The following is a 23,159-nucleotide window of genomic DNA, read 5'->3' on the forward strand; positions in this document are numbered from 1 at the left end:
GTGATCCTCCCTAGTAGCTGGGACTATAGGCACACACCAGTGTACCAGGGGTTGTCTGTCTTTTGATTATAGCTATTGGAATGGGTGTGAAGCAGCATCTCGTGATTTTAGTTTCCATTTCTTAAATGACTAATGATACTGAACATCTTTTTATGTGCTTATTAGCCATTTGTATTTCATCTTTGGTGACCTGTCGATTCAAATCTTTTGCCTATTTTTTTTTATTAAGTTTGTTCACTGTCTTATTATTGAGTGGTAAGAGTTCTCTGTATTGTGGGTACAAGTTCTTTTTTTTTTTTGAGACGGAATCTCGCTCTGTCGCTCAGGGTGGAGTACAGTGGCACGATCTCAGCTCACTACAACCTCTGCCTCCTGGGTTCAAGCGATTCTTCTACCTCAGCATCCCAAGTAGCTGGGACTACAGGTGTATGCCACCACGCCCAGCTAATTTTTGTATTTTTAGTAAAGATGGGATTTCACCGTCTTGGCCAGACTGATCTCGAACTACTGACCTCGTGATCCTCCCACCTTGGCCTCCCAAAGTGCTGGGATTATGGCCACCGTGCCCGGCCTTCCAAGTTCTTTATCAGGTATATGATAGCACATGTAGCTTTTTATCTTCCTTACACCAGTGCGAGTTTATAGAAAGGAAAAGGGACAGTTAATAGTAATCATAATAATGTTTAATATTTGAATGTTTTTTAGGAGCTGGACACTGGGCTGCGTGTTTCATGGGGATGATTTGGGTCACTCTTCAATTTTCTAAAGATTATAGGACTGTTTCAAACACCTCTCCTTCTATTAACAGTTTTCAATGGAGAAAGAAAACAAAAGATTGATTTGGGGAATTCTTAGGTTAATGCGAGTTAGAACTGACCTTTTAACATTATTACCATAAGGACTAAATGGCTGTTACAGACCCAAAATAGGAGCGATTCAAACAAGCGAGATGCTTCTCTCTGTAACTGGCTGACAGTCGCAGTCCTGGAGGGGCACGATGGCTCCTCAGGGTCAGACACCTCCTGTCGCTTACTCTGTAAGGCACAGCTTCTACCTCAGGATCCAAAATGCCCACGCCAGCTGCCATGGCCCCTCGCAGGCAGTGGACACCAGAAAGAGGAAAGGGAGTGCATGCCTGTTGCTTTGAAGAACCTGACCCAGAAGTCTTACACAGCACTTTTGCCCACATACCATCGCTTAGTCATGTGGCAGTGCCTGGCCACAAGAGAGACTGGGAAATGGAGTCTTTATTCTGGGGTGATGTGTCCCATCTACAACTGAGGGGTTAAGGCCTAAAACTTAGGGGTTGAAGGCAGGAGAAAAAACAGATGTCGAGAGCCAGTGTTGGGATTGCAGGGTCCTGTGTGGGATTCCTGTTCATTTTCATCAAAGAAAGTCTAGTTGATATGCAATTGTTGGTCTAAGTGTTATTGAGGAGTTAATTTTACTGTTGAATTACACCAGAACATTTGTCATATGAAATAACTATAAATACGACTGATGATTGCCTAGTGTATTACCGTTCTCTCCAGAGACACGGGAAGCAATAGGGTCTGTCTATCGGAATAGATATCCTAAAAGTGTATCTTTTGAAGAGATTGATTATAAGGTATTGGCTCGTGAGATGATGGAGCCTAAGAAGTCCCACAGTCTGCTCTCTGCCAGAAGGAGACCCAGGAAAGCTACTGGTGTAGTTCGAAGGCCTGAGAGCTGAGGGCCGGTGATGTGGATTCCAGTCTGAAGGTCTGAGAACCCAGAGGGCTGAGGGCAGGAGAAGATCCATGTCCCAGCTCAAGCAGTCAGGCAGAGGGAGGGTAAATCCAACCTTCCTTTTTCTTCTTTTTGTTCTAATCAGGCCCTCAATGGGAGGATGCCCAGCCAAAGTGGGGAGGGCCATCTGCTTAGGCAGTTCACCAATTCAAATACTAATCTCTTCTAGAAACACCCTCACAGACACACCTGGAAATAACATTTAATATCTGGGCATCCTGGGGGCCTAGTCAAGCTGACACATACAGTTAACCACCACACTTAGGGAATATGAAAATAACTTAGACATTAAATTTGATTTTGGTGTTGCTGTAAAGAATATAGATCTTATGCACCAGCCCGTAGGAGGGGTGGCAAACAAGGAGGACAGCTTTTACCAGGTTGCCTTTGGAAGCAAAACTCTGCTGTTTTGTTTTCAAGTGGCTGCATGGCCACTGAGCTAGCCCTTTCCTGCCATCACCACAGTGCCACTTAGTGAACAGTTTCTCCAAGGTTAACTGTAGCTGCTCTTGTTCAGTTAATATGTAGTTCTGGATTAATATGCCACGTCTGTCACTTTAAGGAAGAAAAAGAGCAGTTCCGTTTAGAGATCCCATTGCCCCTCTAAGGACAGCAGTCATTTCTAACAAGCAGAGGGAAGAAATCTTCTGGTTCCATTTGTCCTTTGTGTGTGTTGAAAACCTTGACAACAAAACAAATTGGTACTGAATGGTTTGAAGAAATAAACATTAACTCCCCTTTAGTATTTCATTTCTAGGGTTTCAAGCCTTGGTAACAATTACCAAGAACTTTGCTTTCGTGGGGTACAGCTCTAGGCTGCTGACAGGATCTTCATACCGGAGGAGACTATACTTTTATAGCCAATTCCAACTGCCCCAGAGATAACTTGGATAAACACTGGCTCCTCCACTACCTCCTAATCCCTGCTGGGTTTTACACTGTGGGGAGGTTTAGACAACTTGTTTTCTTTCCCTTTTAGCCCTTCTCTCTACACTCCCCTCCAGCTGCCTTCTTCCCCCACCCCCAAATGTAACGTGATCTCCTAGGCCTGCTCTGCTGCTTTCGCAGATTCTTTTAGTCTTAGAGAAAGAGAGGGAAATATTAACCATTGGTTTACCAATTCAAAGTTAACAACATTTTAAACAAAAGGAGCTTGTCAATAACCAGGACTTGGGCTTTTCTTTTATCAGTTCCTCCTACTTGGCTGAGTTTACTTCATCATAAATCTTATCACACAGATAATAATTTGACGGCTTTAGGGTCTTTGCAGCATTGCTACTTTCGATTGCAACAGAGCTGTAACATTGCTATTTTTGATGTATTTGTTTTATAGATATCTTAATCTTCAATATTCAGATTAAAAACAAGACTTAGTGATTTAAAATAAAATTATTTGGTAAAAAGGTAAAGGGACACAGACATCTCATGAAAACATGGCAAAATCTCTTTAAGTTGAATTCAAGCACTTAGAGTTTAATAAGACTATCCCAAACCATTTTTGCTTAATAATATTTCTGTTTATAATTAAACCTTAAGGTACAGTGTTGTAACTGGATTTAAGAATTTAGAGTTTTGTTGTTTCTTCACCATTAGCGAAATTAAGATTTAAAACCTATAGTTTGCAACAAATTTTAGTTTTTCAGCCTAGGGTCCTAAAACTTGTCTGTCATGGGTACCTAGTAGGTGTCATGTAACGGGAAAGGGATCTAACAAGGGAGTTTGAAGATAGAGGTTTTCCTTGCTCTGCCACTAACTTGCTATGTGACCTAGTGCGAGTCGTATAACCTATCTGTGTCACAGTTGTCTGAAATGCAATATGGGGAAAATAAATTCTTAAAATGACAATAAAAAGATTTCTTTTTTTTTTTTTTTTTTTTTTTTTTGAGACAGAGTGAGCACAATCTTGGCTCACTGCAACCTCCACCTCCTGGGTTCAGGCGATTCTCCTGCCTAAGCCTCCTGAGTAGCTGGGATTACAGGCACACAGCACCACGCCCAGCAAATTTTTGTATATTTTGTAGAGATGGGGTTTCGCCATGTTGGCCAGGCTGGTCTCAAACTCTTGAGCTCAAGTGATCTACCCGCCTTGGCCTCCCAAAGTGCTGGGATTACAGGCATGGGCCACCACGCCTGGCCAAAAAATATATGTATTTTTAAAGTGAAGATGTGTAAGGACTAAAGGAGCCCAAAGGAGACAGTAGGGGATAAGAAAGGCAAAGAGAGTGGTAATAGATTTAGCAGAACCAAGGATGCCAAACCCTTTTCGGAGAGAGACCTTGATTAAGAGTGAGCTGGTTTGCCTGTAAGAATCTGCGGAAAGCTCAGAAATTAGAGACATTAATACCACAGAAAGCAGGGGATGAGGCCTGAAGCTGAAATCAAGGGGATCAATTGAAAGCCTGTAAAAGGAGGATTTAGATTCTTCAAGCCCCTCCCAGCCCCATATAGTCAGATGACCGCCTCTCCTAACCACCTACAGGAGACCAGAGGCATTATATTGAGAAATGCCCAGCCCGGTGTGGTGGCTTACGCCTGTAATCCCAGCACTTTGGGAGGCCGAGGCAGGCAGATCACGAGGTCAGGAGATGGAGACCATCCTGGCTAACACGGTGAAACCCCATCTCTACCAAAAATACAAAAAATTAGCCGGGCGGGGTGGCGGGCGCCTGTAGTCCCAGCTACTCGGGAGACTGAGGCAGGAGAATGGCATGAACCCTGAAGGCGGAGCTTGCAGTGAGCCGAGATGGCGCCACTGCACTCCAGCCTGGGCAACAGAGCAAGACTCCGCCTCAGAGAAAAAAAAAAGAAATGCCCTGTAGAGGCTCTAGACTCAGGAGCCTGACCCCCAACATGGGTCTGGGTAGGCCATTGGCTGAAAATAGTGGAGTGGGCAAAGAGCAGATTTTTTAAAAGTCTACATACTGAATAGTAAGATTCCCAGCCCTCTTCTAATACCTGCTAGCCAGGGGCCTAATAAGGAAGAGATTGAAATATTCTTTTCTAGGGAGAAGAAGTTGAATGACCCTAGAGAAAAGCCCTACAGATACCAACATTTAGGGATTCTCTTGAAAAAGCAAGTTTACCATCTCCTTTCACTGAAGCTTACCAGTGGCTGTGCCCCTTCCACGCATACAAAACTAACAGTCATCTTTTTAGTTGCTCATTCATAGAGTGTGAGTGGCCCGCCAAATTTCTCTAGGCATTAGAGGAAAGTCTCTAACCTGATATTAATAGATAAAGGGTAAAACAAATAGCAGAAAACAGGAACTTGGTAGAAATAAAGACAACGCAAGCAACAGAAGAAGAGTTTAAAAGAACTATTCAGCTTGGGCACCATGACTCATGCCTGTAATCCCAACACTTTGGGAGGCTGAGGTGGGCAGTTCACCTGCGGTCAGGAATTTGAGACCAGCCAGGCCAACATAGTGAAACCCCATCTCCACTAAAAATATAAAAATTAACCGAACATGGTGGCAGGCACCTGTAATCCCAGCTATTGGGAGGCTGAGGCAGGAGAATTGCTTGAACCTGGGAGGCGTAGGTTGCAGTGAGCCAAGATTGCACCGCTGCACTCCATCCTGGGTGACAGAGTAAGACTCTGTCTCAAAAATAATAAATAAATAAATAAATAAATAAATAAAATAAAGCTATGCATTTCCCACAAATACTGCTTAAAGAAAAAGAACTATTCTTTGCTATCCTTGGAGAGAGAGATTGCAAATTTCAGAAAACAGGATGCTTTTAAAAACAACAACAATCAGAATAAGAATAAAAATGAATTATTTTTCTTTTATTTATTTTTTCTTTTCTTTTTTTGAGACATGGTCTCTCTTTGTCACCCAGGCTGGAGTGCAGTGGCAAGATCACAGCTCATTGCAGCCCCAACCTGCCTCAGCCCCCCAAGCAACTGGGACTACAGGCATGCACCACCATACCTGGCTAATTTTTAAATTTTTTATAGAGAGATGGGGTCTCACTATGTTGCCCAGGCTGGTCTTGAACTCCTGGGCTCAAGTGATCCTCCTACCTCAGCCTCCCAAAGGGCTAGAATTATAGGCATGAGCCACCACGCCCAGCAAGAATGAATTGTTTAATATTAAAAACATTATAGCCCAAATTTAAAATCCAACAGAAGATGTGGAAAATTGTCTCAGAATGTATTGGGTTGGTACAAAAGTAATTGGGGCTTTTGCCATTTTAATGACAAAAACCTTGATTACTTTTGCACCAACCTAATAGAACATAAAGACAATGACATGGACTATTGAGAGAACTATAACAGAGAACAGATAAGAAAATTAGAAACTCTCGGGAGGCTGAGACAGGAGAATCGCTTGAACCTAGGAGGCAGAAGTTGTAGTGAGCCGAGACTGTGCCATTGCACTCCAGTCTGGGCAAGCAACAAGAGTGAAACTCTGTCTCAAAAAAAAAAAAAAAAAAAAAAGAAAAGAAAAGAAAAGAAAATTAGAAACTCAATCCCAGGGCTTTAATATCCTTTTTATAGGAATTCCAGAATGAAAACTGAAAAAAATAATGATAATAACGAAGAAACAAATAGAGGAGAAGTTAGGAGACGTTAAATGTAAGGAAAAATTTCAGAGTTTAGTGAAGTCAGTATTTTCCAAAACGGAATGACATAAATCTCTGGATTTATGAGTGCCCAGAATAATATATGAAAGAGACTCACTTCAAGCCATATCATTGTGAAAGTTCAGAACACCAAGAATATTAGAAGATCCTAAAAGTTTCCAAAGAGATAAAAAGCAAGTCATCTTAAGGAGTCAGGAACCAGAATGGGATTGCATCTCTAAACAATACTTACTGGAAACTAGACAGTAGTAGGTAAATGCCTTCAAAATTCATTTGGGAAAATTATTTTCAACCTAGAATTCTATACCCAGACAAACTGTCAAGATAGAAGAAAGGTATTTTTTTAGACATGCACCCTCCCTCCCCACCTCTGTGAAGCTACTGGATGATGAATTCCAGCAAAATGAAGAAGTCAGTCAATAAGTAGAATTGAGGCCAGGCACGGTGGCTCACGCCTGTAATCCCAGCACTTTGGGAGGCCGAGGTGGGCGGATCACGAGGTCAGGAGATCAAGACCATCCTGATGTAACACAGTGAAACCCCGTCTCTACTAAAAATACAAAAATTAGGGGCCGGGCACGGTGGCTCACTCCTGTAATCACAGCACTTTGGGAGGCCGAGGCGGGCGGATCATGAGGTCAGGAGATCGAGACCATCCTGGTGTAACAAAGTGAAACCCCGTCTCTACTAAAAATACAAAAAAAAACTAGCAAGGCGTGGTGGCATGTGCCTGTAGTCCCAGCTACTCGGGAGGCTGAAGCAGGAGAATGGCGTGGTGAACCCGGGAGGCGGAGCCTGCAGTGAGAGGAGAGCGTGCCACTGCACTCCAGCCTGGGCAACAGAGCAAGACTCCGTCTCAAAAAATAAATAAATAAATAAATAAATCATAATAAGTAGAACTGAGAATATTTGAAATGTTTTAGTGATTGGAAAAAATATCACTAGATGTTTGACAGATCTTTGAAGTATTTGAGGGAAAATGGTAATAGGTATATAGAAGACTAAACGAAAACAAGGCAATATCTCTAGGATAAAGTTGTATAATAAAGGAAATATTCATAGTATATTATTGGCTAAGCAGTGAACAATATTTATATCATCCTAGTAATGTAAACACTGACTATTGATTTATCCCCCAAATTGTGATTTTATTGTTTTGGGGGGGTTATGGATGGTGATAGTATGATACTGCTGTCATAAGTTAATAGATAATGGATAAGTCTAATGAATTCAGAAAGAGCAAGATGATGTTATTAGCTAAAAATCTGAAGGAGGCTGTCTCTGGGGAAACATACAGGGGAATAGGATTGCTGTTTTTTATTACCATATTTTTACAAGACTATTTTGAGCCTTTTTTACAAGACTTTTAGTACTGTTTGAGTTTTAACCATGTTATGTATATTACTTTGATTAAAAAGAAAAATTAATTTTAAAAAATGAGCATACTAATACTATTAATTTTCTCCTTCTAGAGAAAAATGTTTAACAGTTAGGTTTAGACTTGTTAATTATAAAAATATAGTAAAGGCTTACTGTAATGAGATTTTCTAGAAAGCGGATTTACTCTAAGGCAGTTCAGATTTGGTCCCCAGCTGAGAATTATAGCCTGGAAATACCAAAAGGACTAACAGAAAAATCAGTGTCATTTGAAGGACAGTCATCCGTGCAGCCTGTGCGTGAAATCATGGGTCTGAATTAGGCCCCCATTCAAGATGCGGGGGTGTGGGGTTTGTGTTTTGCTGAAGCTGTGGTTGCAAACCTTTGCTTTAGGATGAAAGGTGGGGCTCTCTGTTACATTTGAACCTTAGTTGCTACTCCTACCTCATAGCTAGTGTTTCTTTCTCTTCATAAAATAAATTGACTTCCTGGTCCCTTGGAAAACCTCCAGACTGCTTTCTGGAATCATTTTCATAGAGCATGTTTGTTAATTTGAGCTCTTGCCTGAGTCCCAGTAAGATGTAGGCAGGAACACAGACCTGATGCAGGAATAGGCCTCTTTTGGAAATAACAATAGCTACTGTTTATTGAGCACCTTCTGTGCTTTGGGCACTCTCCCTACGTGATTCCTAATCTTCATAATAACCCTGTGAGATAACTGCTCTTATGACTACCTCCCACTTTTGAGATGAGAAAATTGAGGCTCTGAGAGGTGAAGTCGTTGCCCATGGCCCCACAGTGAGTGGCAGATCTGAGACTCAGCGCTAGCCTTTGTGACACATAACTCGTGACCAGCAGGTAGTGCTATCCGATTGAAAAAATGTGAGACTTGAAGGGATGCACTTGAAGGGATACAGTGGCAAAAACTGGTATGACGGAAATGATTTTTTAACCTATCTTAGTTGGACATACACTGGACCCACAGAGCTAGAGGACCTGGCAGGCTCTCACTGGACAATGTTTGGTGAATCAGAGAAAGTGGGCTTTGTTGGCATTTGCATGTGAAATAATGTGCACATTCCTCAAGTCCCCCCCTAAAGCTACCAGCTATGCTGGAAACAGTGAAGGGGTCAGCCAGACCTGGGGTCATCTGGTCCTGGGGTCCCAAGCCAGGCCTCCTGTCAGGTTCATCTGTCTCTGTTCCACCTGCACTCACACCCAGTCTTGCTGCTGAGAGGTGGAGCATCCACATCCTGAATCCTGCCTCCTTCCCTTAATGCATTTCTATGGTGGTTGCCTGCCCAACTTTTTCTTAATAGGACTAAATTCCAAATTAAAAAAAAAATTCAGTCTCTCTCCTCTAATCATCCAAAAAGAGTCCTCTTTTGGTAACTTGTTCTAGAGTTATGCATATTTTAAATTCAGAAATTGCTTTCAAATGAATTAAATTTTAGAAATATCAATTCCTGTTCGTCCTATTCCCAGTGAAAATAAGCAACTCTTCCCTCTTCCAAAACAGCGGATTTCTTTTCTTTTTTTCTTTTTTTGAAACGTAGTCTTGCTCTGTTGCCCAGGCTAGAGTGCAGTGGCGCAATCTTGGCACACTGCAACCTCCACCTCCCAGGTTCAAGCAATTCTCCTGCCTCAGCCTCTTGAGTGGCTGGGATTACAGGTGTGCACCACCATGCCTGGCTAGTTTTTAGTAGAGACGGGATTTCCCCATGTTGGCCAGGCTGGTCTTGAACTCCTGACCTCAGGTGATCCGCCCACCTTGGCCTCCCAAAGTGCTGGGATTACAGGCGTGAGCTACTGTGCCTGGCCCCCAAACAGTGGATTTCCATCTTACATATGCATACAGATAATCTCGGAGCTTCAGATCCAGCCCATTGCACATATTATGATTCTAGACTAGAAACCAAGGCTCTGCATTTTAAGCAAGCCCCACATTATTCAAAATAGATTGTCCATGGATTATGCTTTTAGAAACATTGTTCAGATCCCATGCTTTAATGTAATTGGGTATTTTATCCTTTCCTTCTTTATATACATACATATATATATATATATATATATATATTTTGAGATGGAGTCTCGCTCTGTCGCACAGGCTGGAGTGTGGTGGCGCGATCTCTGCTCACTGCAACCTCCGCCTCCCAGGTTCAAGCAATTCTCTGCCTCAGTCTCCCGAGTAGCTGGGATTACAGGTGCTCACCACCACACCCAGATAATTTTTTTGTACTTTTAGTAGAGACAGGTTTTCACCGTCTAAAAAAAAAAAATCTTAAATAGGTCTAGTTCCCTGAATTATTTTCTCCTAAGACATGTTTTCCCAACAGTTAATGTTATTTATTTCATCTTCTCATCTTTCTCATGTTATCCACCTTTCACTTAAATTGGAAATTTTCTGCCATTTTACAAAGTTCAAGACCTTCCTACCTTACTACCTCCTGGCTGTGTGAATTTGGACAGAATACTTCCCCCTCTCCCTCCAGTCAGTTTTCTTACTTGTGAAATGGAATTCAACTATACAAAATCATTAGGTTACTGTGAGGCTTAAGAGTGCCTGGCACATATTACATGCACATTAAAAGTGTATTTCTTCCTAAACTAATGCAACATAGCAAACAAGTTAGTTCACAGTCTTTAATTTCTTTCCTTTTCCCTTTCTTTCTTTTTAAAAAGTCTTTTTAGCTAATGGTTTTTAGGTCTTAGGCTGATTAGATGGAATCCTTCTTGGGGTGTTCTTCTGGTAAGAAGATTGAAGCTCTCCTTTATTTGCTTGTAACAGAACGCTCTTCGTATCTTGCAAGTGAGTTTCAAAAGTGTCAAAAGCTGGATATGGAAAGAGTAGGCCAGGTTTGATGCGGTAGTGTAGTTTGGCAGTTTTCTCAGTATCCATTGCCACTAATTCATTATTTTGTTAGATCTGTTGATGTATGGTTTTATAACTAAAATTAAAAAGATTTGGGTACAGTTTAAAAGCATTATTCATTTTAAGAGGATTTAAGAGGATAAGATCATTTTAGACTCAAGAGCAGAATATTAGTAATAATAATTAGCTTAAAAAATAAACTTATATACTAATATAAAGTACAGCACAAGGCAAGCAAATATCTGGGCCTGTATTAACAGACAGTATTCAAGGATATGGCTAGAATTTCCAAAATGCTTAATAATGTGTAATTCTTGGCATTAAGCCGCCAATTTGAATATGGCCCTTTATTATGAAATGCTATATAATGACAGACTTTATTATAGTCTGATCCAAGGCCCCTGAACTTTCCTAAAGGGCAACAAAACAGACAGATACTGTATTTTTTCACTTGTTGGTACTGGTGGCACCCTTTTGAGTGTTATTTTTGGCATTACGTGTAGAGGTCGAAAGATTCAAGACAACACTAAACATGTTAGCAGTCACCACATGCAGGCTGTCCAGCAGAATGACAGCGCCTCCCAGATCCTAGAAAGCATCCAGAGTCACTGCACCCATCCCCTAGGGGCCCTGTAGTCCTGCATCTCCAGATGATGGGAGCTGCAAACTTCCCTGATGGTGCCCTCTTGGATGCTCATGAGGCCCGATCTGGTACCACGACTCTAGCAGTAGGTCCATTCAGTCGCAGTAAAAATACATGTTGTATGTTGATCAGAATTTGGCAGGACACATGTGGAAAGTTAATGACATCCTGGCCGAGAACCCCTGTGATATACACTAGTTACATCCAGTCCAATTGGAGTTTTTATGTGCTGTTTTTGGCAGAGCCAAGTGAAGATCTTGTTATTTAGCCATTCCTGATGTACTGAAGACATCCGGGTTTTTGTCATTACAGGATAGGCTAGAAAGTAGCTAGGGTCTCATAACCAAGGCTTTCTCTGAAACATATAATGACAATGCTAGTTATTTGACCAAAGATATCCAGTGCTTTAATCCACTTGGAATTTATTCTTGATGTGAAGGGTCAACATCATCCGCTGGTCAGGAGCCTGATCCTTGGAGCCAGGCAGACCTGGGTTGAGTCCATCTCCACCTGTTACCAGCTGTGGGCAAGGTGTTTGACTTCTCTGAGCATCTGTGGGTTTTTGTTTGTTTGTTTGTTTTTGTTTTTAAACCTGAAGAATTGGGATACTGTTTCCTCACAGGATCATTGCGCAGATGCAGTACAGTAATGAAGGTATCATGGCACATAGGAAGAGCTCAATACATGTCAGCTGTTACTCTTCATGGCTAGAAGATGTAGACTAAACTTCCCCCTTTACAGTTTTGTGATTAGCACCATTTATGAAAGAAATAAATGAAATAAATTCCTTTTCCTGTCATGAGGGGAACTTACCTGATTTTACTGAATTATTTGGTGCCATTGGGTTCCTTAATTGTTTCCCTCTGACCTAGATTTCTGGGTGTGCGCCAGTAACACGATTGATTGTTGCTACTTTGTAACATTGTCTGTGGTCAGTCCAAAAAAGAGTTTAAAATAATTGAATGAAATGGATTTTAAACAATGGTCCCCCCACCCTCGCCCCGTGGCACTCGGCCAAAGGAAGGGGAAAGGTTCTCTGTTAAAGAAAATGAATCAGAGAAGAGGTTCAGACCCTGCCTCCGAAAATTCTCATTGTGGGGACTAAGTCCTCTCACTCTGAACTCACACCCGTCTGTTCGCAGCCTGACCTCACATCCTGGTCTGGATGTGCGGCCTGACCGGGGTGTCGTGCGCCCGTGTGGTTGTCCTGTGGGTGCCAGCTCTGACTTCCTCCCCAGACACCCACTGCCTCAGCCTTAATCACAGGACGCGCGTTGAGTAGAAATGAGACCAGTTAGTATTGGTAACTGCAGAGGAATTTGCATTTTCACCAGCGTTCTCGGGTCAGAGGGTTTTTGCCTGGCACCGCGCACTGGGAAACTCGCTAAAAGCGGTGCAGGTTGGAGACGCCCCAGGCCGCGGTGGAGTTGCGCGCGGCTTCTAAAGTGGAGTGGAGCAGGCCTGCACCCTCCCCGCTGGGGCCGGGACGGCGCTTCCAGGCGGACAAAGACCTCCGCGGGCCGCGCGGGGCCTTCCCCCTGCGAGGATCGCCATTGGCCCTGGTTGGCTTTGGAAAGCGGCGGTGACTTTGGGCCGGGCTCAGCCTCTGGAACGCCGGGGGCCCCTGGGTGCGGACGGGCGCGGCCAGGAGGGGGTTAAGGCGCAGGCGGCTGCGGGGCGGGGGCGGGCCTGGCGGGCGCCCTCTCCGGGCCCTTTGTTAACAGGAGCGTCCCGGCCAGGCGGAGACGCGGCCGCGGCCATGGGCAGGCGCGGGCGCGCGGGGCGGCGGTGAGGGCGGCCTGGCGGGGCCGGGGGCGCCCGGGGGGGCGCGCGGGCCGAGCCGGGCCTGAGCCGGGCCCGCGGACCGAGCTGGGAGAGGGGCTCCGGCCCCCGACGTCGCTGGCGCGGGAAAATGTTGGAGATCTGCCTGAAGCTGGTGGGCTGCAAATCCAAGAAGGGGCTGTCCTCGTCCTCCAGCTGTTATCTGGAAGGTAAGCCCGGGTCGCACGGGTTGGGCTGAGTAGCCGCGCGCCCTCCCGCTGCTGCTGGGCCCTTCCTAGGCCTCGCCGCCCGCGCGCTGCCGCCTGCACCCTCCCCGGATCTTTTCTTTTTCTTCTTTCTTCCCTCTTCTCTCTCTTCCCTTCTCTTCCCTTCTCTTCTCTTCTCTTCTCTTCTCTTCTCTTCTCTTCTCTTCTCTCTTCTCTTCTCTTCTCTTCTCTTCTCTTCTCTTCTCTTCTCTTCTCTTCTCTTCTCTTCTCCCTTTCTCGCTGTCTCTGTCTCTCTTCTCCTCTTCTCTTGTCTCTCTCTTTTTCTCTTTCTCTCTCTCTGTCTCTTTCTCTTTCTCGCGATGGCCCCTAGGCGCCGCCGACGGAGTGTGGCCCCCAGCCCCGGCGCCAGCTCCGGGAGAGCCACGCCGGATGGTGACGGCGGCGTCCGGGGCCCCACACTGCGGGCTCCCCCCAGAAAGTTTGAGAAAGCGAACTCGACAGGCCTTAACATCCCTGGGATCCCACGTTGTGAAATTTCCACCGTTAATTGGGACTGTGTGTTAAAAAGATCGACCCGTGTTTGTGAAAACATGCGATTTCCATTAAGCATCATGTACACAAGGAGCACCACTCTACCATTTATGGATACAGAATTTCGAGTGATCTTTCCATCTCCCCCACCCCCAGCTTATCTGCAGACCACGAAGAGGTCTTAGGAGTTCGCTGTCTTTTTAGGGGAGGAGAGCCCATTTAAGAAGGCGTTGCCAAGGAGTCCCCCAGAGTGCTGGGGTGTCATGTTCGGTTCCTTAAGTGAAGCTCAGGGCCAGGAGGGCTTCACTTTTGTGTTCTTTCTACCTACTCTCCTTCTCTAATTACATCTGTTTTATTTTATTTTTCTTTCCTGTTGTAGTCTTTAGTTTTATAAATAGAAAAAAAGTAAATTAAGGGTTATGGGTCTTCACTTTCGTAGCTTCTAGGTAGGTATGGAATTGATGTGATTTGAGACTGGTGGTCCCAGACCATTGCCTTCAGCAGAAAGGCTATCTGTGCTTCAGAGATGGAGTGGCACTTGGACTTCTCTGTTGTTTTCAATTAAGACTTAATATAAGATTTAAAATGTGGCCGGGCGCGGTGGTGGCTCGCGCCTGTAATCCCAACACTTTGGGAGGCGGAGACGGGTGGATCATTTGAGGTCAGGATTTCCAGAACAGCCTGGCCAACATGGCGAAACCCTATTTCTACTAAAAATACAAAAAATTAGCCAGGCGTGGTGGTACACGCCTGTAATCCCAGCTACTTGGGAGGCTGAGGCAGGAGAATTGCTTGAACCCGGCAGGCGGAGGTTGCAGTGAGCCAAGATCGCGCCACTGCACTCCAGCCTGGGCAACAGAGCAAGACTCGGTCTCAAAAAAAAGAGTAGAAATATGAAGCTCACTTTAGATCAAGTAGGATTTCTGCTAGAATGCCATGTTTTTCTTTTTAAAAAAGCAGGAGAAATAAACGGAGGCCTCATTAATTTTCTAACCTATTTTTCTTTCCTTAACCTCTGACTCTACCCAGAAGGCCTGCTTGGAGTCACATATGCAGCACACACTAGTGATGTGGGTGAAACCTGTTTGCCCTTCTTGCCACAGTTTGGGTACCTCACTCCTCTTCTGTCTCTGGGATTCCAGGGGGCTGAATGGCCCAGAGAAGGCTAACCTAGGTGGAGTGGGCTTGCAGAGCCTAGCGTTTGGAGGGTAGAGATGGTTTATTTGTCCCTAAAAGTTGACGTTTGAGCAGTCCAAATCATCTTAGTTAATACATCGCTTATTTTTTCCAAGTTGCTCAAAATTCTGAGCACATTCTCATTTACATCTGTATCGAGTTAGTGTTAGGCATCATCATCTCCACTTTGCAGATGGGTGCCTAAGGCGGGGATGAATGGACTTTTGTAACTGCAGAGCTGGAGCAAAGTTTAGGTCACAGCTTTGCCAAGGCGTTGTTTTGTTTTCCTGGGAGTAAACCGGAGATTTAGTATAGACCTGGCTGGTTTAATTATTGTTTTGGGAAAAAAATCTAAAACATCTTATTCCAACATGTCTTGAATTATAATGTTGACTCTCAAGTTTCAAAAAAAAAAAAAAGTTCTAGTACAGCAGACTGCCTTGGGTTAAGCCTTCTTCTAGGAAGGTGTCACTCTAGGAATTCTTTCTTACTGAGTTTTCTTCTTTTCGTTGTTATAGTTAATTAGAGAAAGTAAATGGAATTATCATTTTGTAGTTGATAGACTTTAACAAGCCTGCCTCAGTGATCGTCTCTTAAAGACTGGAAGTGCTATTTGTCTTTTGGGAAAAATAGTTCCTAGCATCTGGATAAGTAATCCAGGCTTCCACTTTCACTGACAGCCTAAATCAGTCAATCAGTGTCGATCAGTCAGTCAGTGTTTATTGACGCCCACTCAGGGTCCCAGGCATCCCATGTCAGGGAGAGAATTGAATGAGATCAAGTTTTTCATTGTTCTATCAAAGAAGCTTCCACCATAAATGTGGTTTGATGGTGCATGCTACCTGCTACTCAGCCTAGCTGTCAAAGCAACATTGGTAAACATAAAGATGGCTAGCAATTATTAAATGCTTACTATGTGCCAAATACTGTTTTATTACTCTATGTGATCTAATATAGTTATCTTTCATGATAGCACTATGATTATTTCCATTTTATAGATGAGGAAACTGAGTCACCAAAAGGTTAGGTAACTTGTCTAGGGTCACAGAGCCAGTGAGTGGGGGTACTGGAATTGGAACTCATGCTATCTGGCTTGGGAGAGCCCACTTTTAGCCACTGGATGTTCTACTGATTGTGACAATTTGTCTCTTTTGGAATTCACTGTGGTTTTTAAAGTGATATCTCCAGAAACTCCTCCAATTAATCCCTGAAATATAAGGGTAGTCTCTTTTTCTCTTCTGGAAACCTGATCCTGGCAAAATGATTAGCTTTAACAGTAGCATTAAATTTTTTTAAATATATATAAAAATACCTGTATGTAAGAAATCCTAAAAGGGTATTTAGTGAAAAGTAATTCCCTCTCCTATTCATTTTCCTCACCTAGAGGCAATCACCCTGGAGTTTTATGTGTGTCCTTCTAGAAATACTGTGTGCACATATAAGCATTTATAACATGTGAATTTTGCTCTCCAGCTTTTCGTGAATATGCATGTTTATAGCAGTATCTATTCACCAGGGCCGCATTTAGCTTTGCAATCTTCGCTCTACTTTGAACACTGAATTTTCTGATTATTTCTTTCCCCTGGAGACGTCAAAGAAAACATGAACACTAGCCTTTTGAATTCAGGGTTTTCTTTTCATTTTATTTTCATTTGTTCATGTGTTTGTATTTACATACATTGTGCATGAATACTGTACATCTATGTGACAGTTGTGTACTGTAGAATCAAAAACTAATGTCTGTGAACTGAACTCTTCTTGAACTTTTTGTTGTTGTTGTTATTGTTATTTTTGGAGATAGGGTCTTGCTCTGTCACCCAGGCTGGACTGCAGTGGCACAATCACAGCTCACTGCAGCCTTGAGCTCCTGGTCTCAAGCAACCCTCCCACCTCAGCCTCCTAAGTAGCTGGGGCTGTAGGCACATGCTACCTGGCTAATTAAAAAAAAATTTTTTTTTTTTTTTTGTAGAGATAGGGTCTCACTATTTTTACTAGTTTGCCCAGGCCAGGCCAGTGTTGAACTACTGACCTCAAGTGATCCTCCCACCTTGGCCTCCCCAAAGCGCATGCCTGCAGACATGAGCCACTGCACTCAGCCTGAACTTTCGAAATTTATTTTAAGGGCCCACTTTTAAATGCTTCTTTTCAGCAGCTAACTTTCCAGCGGATGCTTCATGTGGTGCCAGCCATACAGATTCGCTTTTAGAACTTGAGCTTTGGAGAAGCTTATGCTTGCTTTCTGCTCTCTCCTGAGGTCATCAGATACTTCCCTTGTTCTGTAACAAAGAAAGTGAGACTCTTTCTGTTACCTAATAAAAGGCCAGTCCGTCCATTTCATTTTGGGTGCTATTAACATTGTTGACCATTTACAGTGTCACAGGCCCTGGCACTGAGCACATCATGTGCAGCCTCACTTAATTTTCACACCAGTGCCCTGAGGTTTCTAGAAAAGAGGAAGGGCCCCAGTTTAGGTGGCAGTACTTTTCAATTTGGAGGCAGGAGATCCCAGTTTTCCTCTGACCTCTCTGAGATTCCGTGTTCTTACCTCTAAGATATAGAGACCATTCTCTGTTCAGCCACCTTAGAGGATTGTTTTGAGGGTCTGTAAGATGATTGAAGGAAAGCTCTGAAACCGATAAGAGTTAAATGTATGTTTGTATTATGTTGATACAAGATTCCTCTGAGATGCTCTTTAGTCCAGGCAGGTTTATGGCTACCACAGCGTTCCTAGGGTCCCATTCTTCTGCACAGGCAGGCAGCTCCCGAGCCAGCCAGCCTGGACCTAGATGCCACCTGTGCTCTTGGCTGGTCTTGCGCATTCATTGAGGCTCACTGTACCTTGGTGTTCCTAAATAAGGCCTGTAGTAACCCCTACCTCACTGAGTTGTTGAGAGACTTCATGTAAATTGTTTAGCAGGGAGCCTGGCGCAGAACAAGAGCCTAGCAGAAAAGTAAGCTGTTGTTATTTTAAGCAAATATTTAGCAGCCTAAAATGGTGGCTTTACCAGTTTTTCTAGTGGTTGAAGTGATGATAGAATTGAGCTGATCCCACCCATAGTTTTTCTTGTTAATGAAGCAGTTTGTTTCTAAGTTTGTTTTGGTGCATATAATTAATACTTCCTGTCCTTGATTTTTGGCTGAAAAATGTCTTCTCTTCCTCGCACCCTCTGTTATTCCCATAGTGAATATTTTAATTGTGGAAGAGAAATTCCCATTGGCTCATGGTTGGCATTTTATTTCTCCTGTCCAGAGACAATATTTCCACAGCCTCAAACGTGAAAACTGAAAATCTGGTGCTGCTTACCACCTTGTAAAATCAAGTCATTGTAATTGTGCCAGTATAACCATTGATCTGAAATAAAAGCAGAAAAAAAAATCAATGGGTAGCTTTCTTAAAGATATAAGAACTAAAGATCAAATGGGACACTGGAAGACTTTAACTTTTCCTCCATAATGGTGGATCTTAATTAAACACACAGAAGAACAATTTATAAAATAAATTCATAGGTTTGTTTGTTCTTTTTTAGTGTCAATTCTTAAAACTATCTCTTTTTTTTTTTAAATTAAAAAAAAAATAAAGATGGGTCTCACTATGTTGCCCAGGCTGGTCTCAAACTCCTGGGCTCAAGCAATCCTCCCACCTCAGCCTCCCAAAGTGTTGGGATTACAGGAATGGCCACCGCACCGAGCCTAAAACTGTCTCAAAAGTAGATAGTATAATGAACTCTCATGTACTTATGATGTGCCTTTAACAATTATCAGCTTATGGTCAGTCTTGTTTTCTTACATAGTGAAGTTACGGTTTCAAAGCCATTAGGAAGAATAGCTTGCTAATTATAATTACTTAGTTTTGATAGTGTAACTTTGTCCTCAGATAAGTAGAATCGTTACTCTGGAAAGGGGGTGTCCAATCTTGGCTTCCCTGGGCCACACTGGAAGAAGAATTGTCTTGGGCCACACGTAAAATACACTAACACTAACGATAGCTGATGAGCTAAACAAAACAAATCCCACAAAAATCTCATTTCTTATTTATTTATTTATTTATTTATTTAGAGACAGAGTCTCACTCTTGTCGCCCAGACTGGAGTGCAGTGGCGTGACCTCAGCTCACTGCAAGCTCCGCCTCCTGGGTTCATGCCATTCTCCTGCCTCAGCCTCCCAAGTAGCTGGTACTACAGGCGCCCACCACCATGCCTGGCTAATTTTTTTTGTATTTTTTTAGTAGAGATGGGGTTTCACTGTGTTAGCCAGGATTGTCTCAATCTCCTGACCTTGTGATCCGCCCGCCTCGGCCTCCCAAAGTGCTGAGATTACAGGCATGAGCCACAGCACCTGGCCAAAAATCTCATAATGTTTTTAAGAAAGTTTGCAAATTTGTGTTAGGCCACATTTTCAAAGCCGTCCTGGGCCACATGCAGCCTGCGGGCCATGGGTTCAACAAGCCTGCTCTAGAAATTGGTTTTCAGGCCAGGCGTGGTGGTTCATGCCTGTAATCCCAGCACTTCGGGAGGCTGAGGCAGGTGGATCACCTGAGGTCAGGAGTTCGAGACCAGCCTGGCCAACATGCTGAAACCTTGTCTCTACTAAAAATACAAAAAATTAGCCGGGCGTGGTGGCGGGTGCCTGTAATCCCAGCTACTCAGGAGGCTAAGGCAGGAGAATCACTTCTACCCGGGAGGCGGAGGTTGCAGTGAGCCGAGATTTCGCCATTGCACTCCAGGCCTGGGCAACAAGAGCGAAAACTCCAGCTCAAAAAAAAAAAAAAGTTGGTTTTCAAATCCTTCTTTCTTTACCATGTTACACCATAAATATTTTTGTTATGTTGCGTGTGTTGAGTACTGGTGATAGGGAAGACAGAGAGAAACAGGTGGGAAGGAGAGAGAGAGAGAGGGAGGAAGGGGAGACAGAAGGGTGAGATCTATAGAGACAGAGACTGAGAGACAAATACAAAAAAGTTGAGACAGGAAAAGGGGGAAAAAAACAAGCTGGGAGGGAAGGAAGACTGAGAGAAGGGGGACAAAGAGGAAGAGGATGGCCAGTGGGGCTGGGGTGGGTGGGTACAGACAGAGAATGAGTGAGAGCAAGAGAAGCGCAGGAGACAGTTAGATGATGGGCAGGCAGCTGATGTATGGATGGGTAGCTGGAGGGAGAGGCCGTCAGTAACTTCACATCTCTCTGTTTCCATTTCCTGCCCTCAAATGCCTTCATAATAGAGTCTACCTAATAAGGTTATAGGGATTCAGTGCAGATGAAGTGCTGGCACTCAGTACGGGATCAGTAAGTATTAGCTATTATTCTATCACATTAAGTTGCATAAACTTTAACCTCATTACTCTTAAATTCTCTATAGAAACCTAGTCTTTTTCTGTCTTACAAGCCCTCAAATTTAGCTAATAGTGTTATACATTGAATACCTTAAAATTGTATTTAAAGACAGGCCATGAATAGAATTAGGCATTGCTTTTTGAAGCCAAAATACCATGAGGGTGGGGAGGGTCGTATTCATTTACCCAGATCAGCAATAAAAACACTAGTGGCTAACAAGGCTTTCTGGGGAAATTGCCTGTCATTGGGTAGCCCAGTGCCTCTGGTGTCAGCTGACCCAGGAGTCCATGAAGACATGTTAAAAGAAGAGGAAATGTGAAATGAATGCTTTCAAACCAGCCATGGCTGGCAGCAGAATGGGAGGCCTTTCAGTCTGTTGCAAATGGCTTGTGACAATAAAAATGCCTTTGTGGGTATTAGCAGGCTGACTGTGGACAGTTTGGATCTGCGGCCACTGCAGGGATTCCTGGAACCTTTTGGGAAGGTGTCTGAGGAGCTCACTGTGGTGTCTGTTAGGAATCTGGAGCAAATCCTATTTCTTTTGAAAGCACAGAGAACTGTGTTTTTATGTTATACCTTTAGGATTTTGGCCATGGTTTATATTTCAGTCAAAACAAATCATTGTGTTCCATAGGCTTTTATATAGGTTTTTCTGGTCAGGTTGCATTTGTTTTTCAACTTTACTATCTGTCATTATTGCTATTCTTATTACAGGTTAACAGATTATTAAACTACACTTTTCAGTACCTTGTTGCTAAAGACAGACAAGTGCAGGGTGTTCCACATCTGAGTTCACCCAGCAGTGCTCTGTTGTTGCGTTGCACTGAGCAGGCACAGAAGGCTCTGAGATACGAGGACTTGGTCTCTACCCCACAGGAGTTTACATTGTAGTGGTGGCAGAAGAGAAGGTGTGGTATAACAGAAGGCGCGGTTGTTCTGCAGTGAGCCTCCCGGTGTCAGGTGCCACAGTTGGCATCCATGCGGGAATTCTCTGCATGCAGGATTCATTGAGCCCTCCCGACAGCCCAGCTAGGTTGATGCCATGCCGTTGTTGCCGTGTTGTGCAGTTGAGAAACTGAGGCTCAGAAACATCTTCAAGACATGCTGGTGCTGAGATTTGAACAAGGCCTGTCCACCCAGAACCCATGCTTTTTGTACTGCAGGGGACATGTGAACAGATGGCTTACTGGGTGATAGATGCAGGGTGGTGATAGAGACAGACACCAGGTACCCAAATGGGTTAAAGGAGAAGCAACCTGTTGTGGGCGAGGTGATGGGGAGGAGGAAGGACCAGTTAGAGAAGGTTTATGGGAGATAGGGAGGCCAGGAAGAGCAGAAGAGGCTGGGGAGGGAACTCTAGGGAGAGTAAATGGCACTTGTCACAGTGCAGTCAGGAGAGGCAAGCAACAGGAGGCCTGGGGGATCTGAAAGGAGTTTGGGGAGGCTGGAATGGAAAGCAGGGGTAGAGGGCCAGATGCTCCCAGACTCAACCCTGAAGGGCCTGGCATGCCTGCTTCAGGAGCTCAGACTTTTACTATAGTGGGAGAAGGAATAACAACCCCAGCCATTTTTTGAGGGCCTGTGTATGCCTAGGCCCTCAAAAACATGTCCCATGTTAGCTGCAAACTGCCAGTTACCCTGCAAAGCACATCATGATCCCAGCATTGCCCCCGATGACACTGCCAGTAAGTGGTAGCTGACCATTGGCAGACAGGGCCACCTCCCGAGCCCATGCTCTCTTCTGCCTCTCGGCTGGCAGCCTTCTCTAGGGGATTTGAAGCAAGAGAGTGACCTGGTCAGGTCTGCATTTGAGAAAGATGGCCCTGATAGTAGGGAGTGGAGGTGGAATGACCAAAGGGGGACCCAGCCAAGGGTGTGGTGGAGCATGGAAAGGACAGAAGTGATGAGAGATTGAGGAGGAAAAGTGCCAAGATGCAGGGTGGGAACTGACAGAGGATGACTTCCAGCCTCGGTCCCGACATGGGCGTGAATGGCAGGTGTTCGGAATGGCCTTGAAGATAGTGGCGTCTCTATGAGTGTATTTGTACTCCATTTCCAGTAATTGGAGACTTTTTCACCGTAGATTCTTAGATGGTGACACAATTTTTTTTTTTCCTTTTTGGTTGAGGGAGGGGGACAGGGACTGTGTATCTTCAGAAAGGTTAATATTTGAGGCCAAGGCAGGCAGATCACTTGAGGTCAGGAGTTCCAAGACCAGCCTGGCCAACATGGTGAAACCACGTCTCTACTAAAAATACAAAAATTAGCTGGGCGTGGTGGTGCGCATCTGCAGTCCCAGCTACTCGGGAGGCTGAGGCAGGAGATTCACTTGAACCCGGGAGGTGGAGGTTGCAGTGAGCCGAGATTGCATCACCACACTCCAGCCTGGGCAACAGAGCTCGACTCTGTCTAAAAAAAAAAAAAAGGTTAAGATTTGGACTGTTGATAAGGATAGGAGTTAGGATGGAGAATTTTGTTTCTTAAAAATTGTCTGGCTAAGACATTGTCATGTAAAAGATTCCTGGGGAAATATTTAAACCTTGGACTAATTTAAATAACTTTATTTTTAAAGGAGGTTTCTCTAGAAACTCATTTAATCTACTGCCTAAAATGGCTATAAGTGGAAAGTAATAAAACTGCATTTATTTTAAAAGAAAATTGTATAATTTGGACTTCTCACTAATTTATCCCGGTCTCCTTTTTAGGCTCTTCCTGTGAGAATGCTGAGGTTTTTCTGACCCAATTCCTTAGTGCAGGAGTTGTTAACCTGGAAGACCCTGGGAGTCTGGGATAGAATTCAAGGGCTCCATGTCCTCTGATGGGAAAAACTAAAACTCCATTTCACTAACCTCTTACTAAAATTTAGCATTTCATTTTTTTAAGA

General features: G+C 43.9%; 1 protein-coding gene across 2 annotated transcripts in view; it reads left to right on the forward strand.

The window, feature by feature from the left end:
- ABL1 (ABL proto-oncogene 1, non-receptor tyrosine kinase) overlaps positions 1-23,159 on the forward strand; it is a 166,567-nt gene that overhangs the window by 102,183 nt on the left and 41,225 nt on the right. Inside the window, exon 1 of one of the 2 annotated variants that reach the window (XM_032165435.2) lies at positions 12,969-13,243. The exons of the other annotated variant lie outside the window; for it this stretch is intronic. Within the exon in view, the coding sequence (XP_032021326.1) occupies positions 13,165-13,243 (79 nt within the window). The 5' untranslated portion in view covers positions 12,969-13,164. Of the gene's footprint in view, positions 1-12,968; positions 13,244-23,159 lie in introns of those variants that run through there. 2 annotated transcript variants of the gene reach the window in all.

This window comes from Hylobates moloch, unplaced genomic scaffold (genome assembly GCF_009828535.3).
Source record: "Hylobates moloch isolate HMO894 unplaced genomic scaffold, HMol_V3 SCAFFOLD_10, whole genome shotgun sequence".
In the NCBI taxonomy this organism is placed as follows: domain Eukaryota; kingdom Metazoa; phylum Chordata; class Mammalia; order Primates; family Hylobatidae; genus Hylobates; species Hylobates moloch.